General features: G+C 40.9%; 1 protein-coding gene across 1 annotated transcript in view; it reads right to left on the bottom strand.

Moving 5' to 3' along the window:
- LOC120732504 (nectin-2-like) overlaps positions 1-12,487 on the bottom strand; it is an 85,574-nt gene that overhangs the window by 1,715 nt on the left and 71,372 nt on the right. The window contains exons 7-9 of the mRNA XM_040030170.1: positions 1,429-1,561; positions 1,178-1,244; positions 970-1,041 (exon numbers count right to left, since the gene is read on the bottom strand). Of these exons, the coding sequence (XP_039886104.1) occupies positions 970-1,041; positions 1,178-1,244; positions 1,429-1,561 (272 nt within the window). The remainder of the gene's footprint in view (positions 1-969; positions 1,042-1,177; positions 1,245-1,428; positions 1,562-12,487) is intronic.

Raw genomic sequence — 12,487 nt, 5'->3', positions numbered from 1 at the left:
TCACCAGCAACAATAAAAATAACAGGTTTTTATGGCATTGATCAAAACCAGCATAGCAAGTGTTTCACCTTTAGTCTTCTAGTTAATAATAACTGGGGACCAAAAGCTTATCACAAGTATCAGAGGCATATACAGGATTTTTAGGGTGGCACAGAAGGAAGCAAAAACAAAGCAGGGGTAGGAAGGGTGGGGTGGGGAGCCCAGGAAGTCAGAATATTTAAACAGAAATAAAATCAGTGAATTAAACAGGCTGCTCATGTGCAGCCCTGTGAACTATTACAGATTAATTATCGGAGCTGCACAAGAATCTAAATCTAATCTTGTGCCAGATAACTGTTTTACAAAGGGGAAAATAACCAAAATATATTGGAAATATCGAAAATAAACATACTAATTTTGTGAAATGACATTTTTCAGAATCATAAAAATGATCATTTTAAAATATCATTATTGATTTATTAATATTTATATCATTTTTGTTATCTGCTGATGATTTTAAGCACTTAGCTATAATAATGCAGTTAATCTGCACAATAACATCACTAAGGGGTTTGTACCTTACACTATTTATTTCAAAGTGCAATAAGTTTTACAAAGAAAAAATACAATTGCTGTTTGATTGTTGTAAAGTACAATGTGCATGCAATGACTGAGTACACTAAATACATTGCACATATTTTTCTTGGGACATCTCAGGCTGTTTATCATCTGCTTTTCAAATGCAGTGGTTTTACTGCAACCGTGTTAAAGAATGTATGCATTCGTTTTACTGCTCCTGAGATCAAACTGGGATTTATGTAGCCAATTATCTAAAATGGTCCTGAACATTTGGTAAAAAAACAAAACAAAACAAAACAAAAACAGATGCTGGAAAAAGAGAGTACTTTGAGGAGATTCTGTTTTGATAGGATCTCGAAAAATATGCATTTAAGTGTCATTTTCACATATGTACTCAGCATGCATCCTTACCGTGACTGGTTCTTGACTCTGGGTGGAGTGGAAGTCGTTTTGGACCACTGGGGCATTGCTTGAGTTCAGCAGCTGTCGACACACAATTAAACAATCATTATACAGCACGAGAACAAAACTGTTAGTTGTGATATGTGCCGAGTGACCTGACAGATGTCAGGATAGTGATACTTTTGTCCTTCCAAGGACTTTTCAATTAGCGACTCACCATGTTAGCAGAGTTGGTGGAATTAAATGTCTTATTTGGGGGAGGGGGCTTGTACTTTGGTGGACGACTGCACAAAAACACACAATTCACACATTTAATGACTCACAAAAGCATGAGACACGCTGCATGGCATTTCATCTAATGGAATCATTTGCAAATAACAAAAAAAAAAGAAAAAAAAAGAGCAAACACTCATTGAAATCAGCAACAGTGAACTGAAGTGAAACTCAGTCACTCACAGAGATACTTACTCTCCAAGTACTTTGGCTTTGCGTTTGCGGTACAGGGCAATGACAGTTCCAATGATGGCTATGAGTATAATGACCCCTATGATGGATCCAATGATGATCCCTGTAGTAGGCCCCTTCTCTGGAAGACGGGTCTCTGGAAAAATATTATTAATATGTCAAATACGATTAGACCAGACTACAGATGGCATGAACGCCCTCTTTCTCTCAATAATGCCGCCTTCTAACAGTTGCACCAGAGATTGAGATTGTTCACCCCCAAATCAAATTTGCACATTTTCCCAGTAGACTATATTCCTATTTATCCATCTAGCATCTTTTTGTTTTTGCTAATTGCCCTCTTGTGTGTGCAAAAAAACAAAAACATTTCTATTCTTAAAGAAATAAAATAAAATAAAACCACTTTGTTATGGGGTCCACAAATTGCTCCTAGTGAAATTCAGCAGCAGTGTCTCTTTCCAGAAATCAGCAGCATTTACTTAAAGAATCTTTTGTGGTCTTTTTTTATGCACAAACTATTTTCTACCTCTAGTCTACATCCAGTAATCAAAAGAAGTGTGCAGCTAACTAGCATTACAGCCCAGTTGAAGGGGGGCAGACAGCATCAGTGTTTACATCTTGTCACGCTGTGTTGAACACGAACCTCTCCTAATGACTAGATGAGTGCTTTATTCTGCACAGTGATGAGGTTAAGGGGGTTTGATACAATAAAAATAGTTCCTGCGTGAAACTGCAGGTCATGATTTGTATAGAGAGACACGGCAGCTGAGTTTTTCCACATTTGAGTACTGCAAGGTGAGTGCTATTTATTTCCGTTATATTTAAGAGAAGGCAGACATTTTTATCGCTGATATTTTCCAGACTGTCCAAAATAATATAGATGGGTTTGATATTTGGGCTCACTGCCCCTTTAAATAGCTTGTAAACTGAACAAAACAGGTAAAGAATTTTACAAGAGAAAAACGAGGAGTAAATCTCTGGCTTTGTGTTAGATTAGCACTCCATGATTTTTGAATGACTATTAAGACAATGAAAGCAACTTGATAGCTTAACATAGCACAAACACACACACACAAATACACCCCACCACCTCACAAAAAAGTATTGGAATAGTAAAGCCAGTCAAGTTGGTCATTCTGGAGCTGAGAAAACCAGTAATTCAAGAAAAAACAACAAGTAATGGCAGAAAAACACTCCACTCAGTCCATAACATTGTGAACAACCTGCAGCAAGCAGGGATGGAAATATCACAATCTGCTGTGTGAAGGAGACTCTGAGGTCAGCAGTGCAAAACACTCATCAAGATTAAAGAAAGTGGAAAGCAAAACTGGAATTTGTAAAGAAGGTACAGAGATGAGTCACAATAATTCTGCAACAAAGCTTCTATGGACCGATGAGACAATGATTAACCTCTACCAAAGCGATGGAAAGGTCAAAGGGATCTGCTCATACATACAAGCTCATCTGAGAAGCATGGTGGAAGTTGAACCATGGCTTGGCCTCGCTTCGATTATGGCCGTTCACCCACCATGTTGAGTTTTACCATTTCTTTATTTGTTTTCCGTTTAGAAGTGGTTAATGTTCCTAGATTATTTTAATCGTACTTTGTGCTGTTCTTACAGTTAATACTGAGTTTATGTTCCTCTCTGCGTCCTCACTGCGACCCGTATATTTATATATAGTCCCCATTTACTTATTTCCCCATTTTATTTTGGCAGCCTTGTAGTTGTATTTTCCCCAGTAAATTTCCGCTGTATGTGATGTGATGGTTACTTTACCATCACATCACATTTACTTTACCTCGTGTGTGTTTATAACCCATTCCTCTCTGTAGCCTTTTGTCACAGCACCTGTTTCTTTTACCTTTTTTTCTGTGGTCCTTGGTTTCCAATAGTTCCCTGTAGCCTAGCATTATGATTTCTGTAGTTTCCTTAGTTTCCAGTGTTTTCTGTTGATTCAGATTGCCTTCAATAAAGAGTTGGTTTCATAAAATCCCTGCATACCCACAAGTCTCCATCTGGAATCTTTTTCCACCACCATTAAATGCAACAGCCTCCGGAAGAGGCTCAATCATTTGTATTGATGATGGTAGCAGCAGAATAAATGTAAAAGTTTACATTTGTCATTTTGTCTGTCAGTTTACAGAGAAATGCATCCAAATGAATCAGGAGAAACTTTATTTTGCAGCGAGACAGTGATCCAAAACATGCTGCCGCCTCAACTCAAAACTTCATTAGGGCTAACAAATTAAAGGTTTAAGACAAGACAAGTCAATCACCAGATCTTAAAACCAACCGAATACATATTTCACGCCCTGAAGGGAAGAATAAAGGGAGAAATACTGCAAAACAGACAACTACTGCACTACTGAAAAATCCCCTTGAAAGGCATAATCAGTGTCTGTGGGTCATAGGCTTGATGGAGTTGTTGTGAGCACAGCAAAAACAGATTAATTGGTCTTGCTCTTGTCATACTTTTGGAGGGTGCTATGGCTACACTCTCATAGAAAACAAACAAACAAACAAAAAAAAAAAAAAAAAAAAAAAAAATCAACCAATCAGCACCTGTGGCTCTCATATTTTATTTTGAGATTGCTATTACTACAACTACTACAACAACAACAAAAAAAAATTATGACCCACAGTTAACTTTCAATTTTCAAAATATTGTGAAATATCAAAACAATTGTCTCAGCACAACATGCGTTTATGCTAAAGTAACAAAGCACATGAGCAGCCATAGAAATCATGATAGGAGCAAAGGAGAAAGATCTAAACCTACCCAAACCTCAGCCACCATAAAACTATTATTTAAGCTTCTAGACTCATTTAAGAGGATATGCCTACTGCAGGAGCATGCATACAAATATGGAAAAATGGAGGTTAAGGGGTGTTTTAGATTAAAATGAAAGAGAACAAGTCGTTCAAACTGAAAAAAGAAAAACCAACAATTGTCATTATACTTGTGTTGTTCTGTTTCTGGGATGGTAACCTCCTGGTGTTCTCACTTGCTGTCTGGCAGCTGCTCAGAGCCAATAAATAGATGTGAGAAGAAGGCATTGGCTACGGGAAGCAGCTAAGAGCGGCGGGAATAGTAAAGTCAGTGACCCTGTAATTTATTCAAGGCTGAAAATAAGCGTCAAAGACTCAACATTGATTAGATGAAGCGTTTTTAAAACCTCTATAGCAGCTTGATTGTTATAATATGCATGTACACTGATGGGTTAGTCTGGGTGTTGGATATATGTGTGAGTGTTGTATGATGTGTGTTTGTGGGATGGGAGTAGGGCCAGGGGGTTGTTGAGCTGCGTGCGGATGCTTCATCATATCACGCTATTTGTATCTAGTACCTTGGATATGATTTGTATTTCAGATTTAGCATCGTGTCTACCTGCCTGGAGACTTTGAGACTTGCAGATGGAAATTAGCTGGTAGCTAAATCCGGCACAATGCATCCCTTCTCCTCTGAGATTAATGTTTTTGTTCATGGTCCCTGACAAATAAACTTTTTTTTTTCTTTTTTTTTCTTTTCTTTTTTTTTTTAAAAAGGCCAGAAATGTTTTTGTGCAACGATCTGTGCGCTCCCCCCACTCTAATATTTCTCCTCCTATTTGTTTTCAACGAGTCCCACCTCTCAGTTTGGGAACAACTGACTTAACATTAACACTAATTAGAACTCGTGTACTACAAGGCTGTAAGTAAGATAAATGAAGTTATTTCACATTGTCAACCCGATCACTAAGAGTGGCTTTATAATTAAAAACAAAAACAAAAACAAAAAAAAAAAGAGACGGAGAGACTAATCAGCGAAGAAGAGTTTAGAGATGCGTGTGTGTCTGTGTCTAGATGTAACACTGTAAAGTACAGACGGGGTCTTGATTAGAGTGTCACATGGCTGATTAAGTCGAACCAGCGGAGTCGTGCAGAGGTTCCTCTAATGAACCATGACCACGCTGAGCATGAACCACGAAGTGCGCACACGCAGCGCGTGTTTACTGAAGGTGCAGCCCAGCTCATTATCCCTCGCATTCCCAGGGGATTATGCTAATGAGGAGGTGGTAAAGGGCAAAGAGGATCTGAAGCTCATTTGATGAGAACAAACTCTAGTCTTAATAATTGGAAGGGTCATGATTGAACGGTGTTAGCCCTCTAATTACGATTCACTTCTAACAATAGTCTACTTTGAATACCTCGTCAAATAATTCCTCATTCTTTCACGCGTACAAATGTGACCAGATAATCATGTCTCGTCCTGTTATTCATTACACAGCTGAGCTCATCATCTGAAAAATCACTGACCCCACACGTTCTTTGGGTTTCCTCCCCTCTTAATACTCTTTAATTGTGGTGAACATTTAATAGGCTGTCATTTATTAAAAGAAATAAATCAGCGCGCCATCAACACAGTTTGCAGTCCTGCTTTTGGCGCGTCTTTCTCTTTTAAACGGATAGCATACTTTACAGTGTCAAATTAAATATGAGCGCTGGACCTGCAGTATCCAAAGCACAGCAATCAGTAAGTGCAGCAAGCCCTTTAAAGATGAAACAAACGGGTTCTAACGAAATAATAAATAAAATCAGTTAATTATGTTGTTTGGGTTTATTCTGCTGGGTACAAAGTTTTCTATTGTTTGTAATTACTTCTGGAGCAAAGACTCCTACTCCTCACATCTTGGGAGCAAAACCAACATGTGGTGGCCTCAATGCATCTAAAGTAGTTGTTCTCCTTCTGGAGGGGACACAAACTTCCACGGTGCTCACACATGAAGAGGGAAACGTGTTTCATTCCCTACAAGCATTAAGAAGTCTATTCATCCCTGTACCTTAAAATGCACTGAAAAGAAATATTTCAATTTTTGTATTTATTACTCAAATTCACACAAAAAATGGTTCTTCTGTAATACAGAGAAAAGAACAATGAGCTACTATGCTGGAGAGACAATTTAGGGCAGGCTGCGGGAAATTAAACCTAATTATTCATGCAATACTCGGAATCTTAAAAGTGTCCCAAGCTTGTAAAACATACTTTTGCTTTAGCTCAGCCATATAACAGATTTTATACCAGTAAAATTAACAATGCTAAATAATTACTTCAATTTTTTTTCATTTTATGAGGGCTGAACAAAGGAGAAAGGGAACATTGTACTGTGACACTTTCAAAGTCAGTGGGAATATTTCCCATTTAATGGGAAAGGAGAAATGATTTGCGCAGAACAATAAAAAGACGAAGGGAGCCTTGATGAAATCTCAGACAACACAGATGGGGACTGGATGTGGCATACTGGCAGGCATTCAGGTCTTACCGGGGTTCAGCTGCTGCAGCTGACATCTTTGCAGGAAACATCTCAGCTAATTGCATAAAATCACCTCGACGCAGTGCATTCAAACTGCCACATGGTGGTGCTGTGTCTCTGTAACGCCAAAGCACAGACTCATCTAATCATTTAAAACCTGAAACCTGCCTCGTCTTCCCAGTATTTTGTATTAGTCCTTCCTCATTCCACTGCCGTATCTGGGGTTTTTTGTCACACCTCCCTCCACATTTTTGGCTGCTGGGATATTTTTTTCCTCCGCTCCTTCAAACCTCTATAGAGCCGCCTCTTTCTGCTTTGCCTTGCGTTATCTCACAGGCGTCATTATCCCACCAATGCCATTTTTACTCAGCAGGTTTCAGGTAGGAGCCTGTTCCTTCCTTTCAGATAACCTTAGATGGAGGCGAAAAAGCTGCAGGAAAAGGCCAATTGTAAGGATTGAGGTGCAGTGTTTGTGTGTGAATGAGTTGACTTGAGAGCGTGCCCTCTGTGTTGGCCCTGGACACCATCCATGTCTTGCGCTAATGAAATATTGCAGACAGAGACAGCAAGAACGTCAGAGAGAGTGTGTGTGTGTGTGTGTGTGCACATATACACCGTACTTCTGCTGGCCCTGTTTAAATCTGTGCAGTTCTTCGCCAAGGACATCCAACCAGACAAGCTATTACCCACACAAATAGGGCGCACGCCCATGCACACAAAACTGTACCGACACAAGGCATTGTTTTAAGAAACAGTTGACATCCTGTGTTGCATTCTTGTCACTCAGGATGATGTATTTACATTGAGACGCTGGTCTGCCATGTGCCCTTTGGCCCCCCTCGCTTTTCTTTCCAAACAAACATCACACACGTACACAGAAACACATCAACATACATATTTTAAAATAAAATTAGACACAAAAACCCAGCGCGCACAAAATATGATCAAATTAATTTGAGTGGAGAGGAGCCCCGAGGCAGAGAAGAGCTCATCCAACAAACCATGTGGTGTTTTTTTTTTTGTTTGTTTTGTTGAGGGAGATGCAAACTCAGTTAAAGGTCAGCTCCATTCCTGTGAGCGGATCAATTCAGGGACCATCCAGTCGTATAGACATCTATCCCTTTCCTATATGTGAGCCCTCCATTGCTCACAGATGCCTGCCTGGCCAGCCACTCAACCATAGACCACCACTCTCCCACTGGGCACACGGGAGGAGGGGGAGGAGTAGGAGTGACGGAAGAGGAGATGTGGCTGGATGGTTCGCTGGAGCTGCCTGAAATTACTGCAGACCTACTTCAGCAAGTTGAAAATACCACCAGAATCTCTTGAGCTTTAGGATGCATGGATGAGTCCCAGCTGCAGCTCTGCAGCTAGTGGCTAGATTTGATTTTTGTCCAGCTCCACCTTTGTTCTTTTCTCATTTCCGTTTTAAAATGCTTTGGAGTGTGTGCGACAAAAAATTCAGGGAGGCAGATCAGCTCTCCTTAAAAACTTAGTCCAAGTGAGTCACTGTCTGGAAAGCTGAAATGTGGAGAGAGTTGTCAGCAAAAGAGGATTCAGTGAGAGATGTGTCAAGGAGAGATGGCGGAGTCCAAAAAGTGGAGTATGGGAGAATGACAGTGAGAAGGTGAGGAGAGGGGAATAAAAAGGAAAAGAGAAAGAGGGAGCAGGAAGAGCCAAGTGAGATGAGGGCTGTGATTAAGAGGCTGGCTTCAGATAAGTACAGAGGGATTTCCCGACTGCTGCCTGCAACTGGCTGATCACACACAGAGGGGATAAAGGGGAGAGCAGGAAGACAAAGATCTCACATCCCTCTCTTTTCCACTCAATCCCTTGTTCTCTTCCTGTGTGTTTACGCCTCTCCCTGAAGGGATTAAGGTTAACATGCTGGCCTATCCTCCACTTCCCCACACAGGCTGGGCTTTTGTTGCATTTATCTATGCCTCCTCTCCTTCCATCCATCCTTCACTCCCATCATCCCCCCTTTCCTGTCATCCTGCTCCATTGGCGGCGCAATTTGGGATTCGCTCGTCTGGCCCTGTATTACGACAGCACAAATCTGCAGCGTCTCCCTCTGCATCTCTTATCTCCTGTGCCTAACGAGTAGAGATAAGCCTGTTTTTATTACCCTCCCTGACCTGTTCAGAGAATCTGTGCAACACAGGCACACCAAACACACACCTACACAAGTTTTACTTCACTGAGTGCCTGCTAACCAACCTTGAAATCCTTCATATCCACTGAAGAAACGATTTAGATAAAAATACAGTTGGTTTTGGCTTAACAGATTTGTCACTAGAAAAACAATCCTAGTGTAGCTAATGATCAGATTCATTCCTAATGGGTTGGCTTGCCTTTAAAAAGAAAACAAGAAACAAAAAAGAGACAGTTGACCAAAATATCCAAAGCCCGAGGCTGCCTGTTGGCTCAGCTTGACGTAGCCTTGGCCATGTGGCAGTAATGCTGCGGGATTGTCCCGCTTGTGAATTTTCACTGTGCATCATCTTCCCCCCGCTTTTACCCTCTCCAATATTTCAAGTCAAACAGCAGCATGCTTTTTTAGCAAAGTGAAAAATGTCTATTTAATTATATAAATTCTCAGCGTTTGATCACCGCGCCACCATTAATGCCTTTGAAGGAGAAAACATTTGATTTAGAATTCTCTTTTCTGCAAGTTCGCCTTTGTTGTTTTTAAGATGTCAGTGGAAACTTAAGTTTCAGGAAAAAGCTTGCCCTTAATGCAAAGTTTCAGCGTAATGAGACAAACGGGTATCGGCTGAAATTCGACCCTTTTGAACTCAGATGAGACACAGGGCTATAGTCCCAGCAGGCACAGAAAAACACAAGGCTACCACGGTCAGAGCAGAGAGCCTGGAGATGAGATTAGGATGGAATGAATGGATGGCCTCTGAAAGAGATTAAGATAAAGAACAGTGCATGTAATCTCATTGCTCACTAAGAGAAAAGTGAAATCCTACCCTTTAGATTCTGGGGTAACTTGGTAAAACACACACCCTATCCATCTATCGGGCGTTCATTCAGCCTGATCTGTGTATACACTTGGTAATACAGTAACCTAACGATCAGGTGCACAGATAACTGCAGAATTGAGGGAGATGAAGACAAGAAGAGGAGGAGGAGGGGCAGGAGCAGAATGAGGCAAAGAGGTGAAACAACAAAGGTGGAGAATAAAGTACAGCTAGTGGCTATGCTAAAAGGGCACATGCATGAGCTGCAGGCCTGAGCACACACACAAACGCGCACACCCACTTAGACCTGCACACACGCACTTAAATTATTCACAATCAATGCAAGTGCTACAGTGTTGAGTGTTGCAGCTACCTCTGACATGAATTTTCCAGCAGTTGAAGACCTACTACACCCACCACCACAATCACCATCACTGTCATTTGCTATTCACTGCACTCATGATGCCATTACAAGTCATTTCAACACAAAACAAATCACATCAAATTGATTGTGCTTGTTCGGACAACACAACCAGCCGAATGGCTCAGGGAGGACAGACTTTACTGATTTGACTGAAGGAAACGCTGACTGAATTTTATGTGTGTGTGTGTCTGTCTGTGTGTGCGTGCGCGTCTGCGATGCTGTTGCCAGGGGTTTTTGGATTGGGCAAATCAGTAATGCTGGTCATTTCTAATCTCCCGTGATTCCCAGAGCTCAACCTTGCGCATTTAGACTGTCTGAGGATTAAATTCACGTCACTGACGTACATTAAGTGTACACATTGTGTTTGTGTGTATGTGTAAGCGTCTTCTAAGTGTGCCTGTGCATTTTGACATTTTAAAAAGCTGTGTTGTGGTTAATGTGATAACTCTGCATGGTGTGTGTGTGTGTGTTTTGTGTGTGTGTGAGAGAGAGATGCTCTCCCTCTCTGGGGACACAGTGTGTTCCCTGCCACAGTGCATCAAAGCACACTCGGTTGCCTTGGGAGAAGGCATCTCCATCTCTTCTTTCTGTCGCTCCCTCTCTCTCCACCCCGCTCGCTTTCTTCCCGCGCCTCAATCATTCCCTCTGCCTCTCCTTCCTTGCTTGCTTCTCTTCCTGACAAGGTCGCCGCTCTACTCTTGCCATCTCCCCGTCAATATTTACAGTCCACTTTGCGCTGGCACCGAGGTGGTCGACTCCAGCCAGCAGAGAAAGCAGGGCTGCATTAGCCAAATGTTGCTGTCCACTCAGAACATGAATGATATGTTGTACTACAAACACTGTTTCTCCTGCACACACACACACGCGCTCTCTCTCTCTCTCTCTCTCTCTCTCGCTCATACACATATACACACACAGAAAAGGTGGGAGGTAAAAGGTAGAGCTGGAAACAGCAAGCAGATACTTAACAGAAGAGTAACAAGTGCTCTAAAAGCACAGGTCAGTTTGCCATTACGTCGATTGGAGCACATAATTTTGTAGATTTTAGCACTCTCAAAAATCCAACACATTAAAGCAATTATGATACATTACACTACTGTCTCAAAAACAAAGTGGCCCTATTAAAATTCTACATGTTGGATATTTAACATACCATTAGTTTTAGCGCTTGCACTTTCATTAGAAGTTTTGCAGCGCAATTATAATGATATCATGATATCTGCTGTAACTCAGATTACATCTCAGCATTTACATTCTGCATCACATCAGAAGAGGGAAAAAAAAGATATATTTATACAACAAAAAGGAACACAAGTGACCACAATCACTAAACTGGCCTTCTGATATTCACTTTAAAGGAACGGTTTAATCAGTTTTTGCTTTCTGGCTGATGTTAAGATGAGTAGATCAATACCACTGTCATGTCTGCGTGTTACTTGTAGAGCTGGGTAGCGATTAGCATAAAGACCGGAGGAAGCATGAAATCATCTCCGTCTGAAGGTTAAAAAAAGAATCTGATTACACCTCTGAAGACTTACTAATTACTATGAACAGCGCTAGGTGGCACAAAAGAAAAATGGTAGAAAAGTACTTTTAGAAACAGTCAGGGCTTTTCTTTTTTTTTTTGATAGCAAACCATAGTGATACCTGACACTTTAATGAGCGATCAGGAGCATCGGATGCAGAGGGGAAAGCAGCTACTCATATACATCCACATACATATCTGCCTATGAGACCACAACAATGGTGAGTTTATGTGAACTGAGGCCAATCTTTACCCTTGTCCAGTGGCAACACTGTGACAACACTTGAGCAATAAAGGGGTGGTGTACACACACACCTGTATGCCCACTTTAAAAAGATAACTAAGAAAACAAATACCATTAAAACAAGACATCCAATTTTAATTTAAAAACCAGGGACAACAGATGCAAATTAGTCTGGAAGGCTGCGCCTAATTTATATTTATTCTTCGTTAACAAATAAACACAGTCGCCTACACATACTGACCGACACTTCTGTTCAATACCCGATGATGAGACTTCGAGAAATGCTTCAGCGTTGCATGAAAAATCAAAACAAACTAACATTTGTAGCGACTGGCACAGCTTGAGCATGTTATATGTCCTACCGGTTTTGCTAGTAGGAGGACTGTTCAGGTTAATTCTCCCCTTTCTACGCTAAGCTAAGCACATCACATCCTGTCCCTGCAGCTCCAGGCTTGGCACAGATTCTTGAAATCTGTTTGATCCTGATGTTTAATTTGCAGCAAGGAAGCAAATAAACATATTTGACCAAAAAAAAAAAAAAAAAAAAAAAAGTCCAAATATTCCTGAAAGTGAGACTAAATAAACAGCTGCAGGTTTCCTGCATTTT

Source organism: Simochromis diagramma, unplaced genomic scaffold (genome assembly GCF_900408965.1).
Source record: "Simochromis diagramma unplaced genomic scaffold, fSimDia1.1 OVJJ01000361.1, whole genome shotgun sequence".
In the NCBI taxonomy this organism is placed as follows: Eukaryota; Metazoa; Chordata; class Actinopteri; order Cichliformes; family Cichlidae; genus Simochromis; species Simochromis diagramma.
Note: the sequence above shows the minus strand (reverse complement) of the source record. Positions and strands in the feature narration are given on the sequence as shown.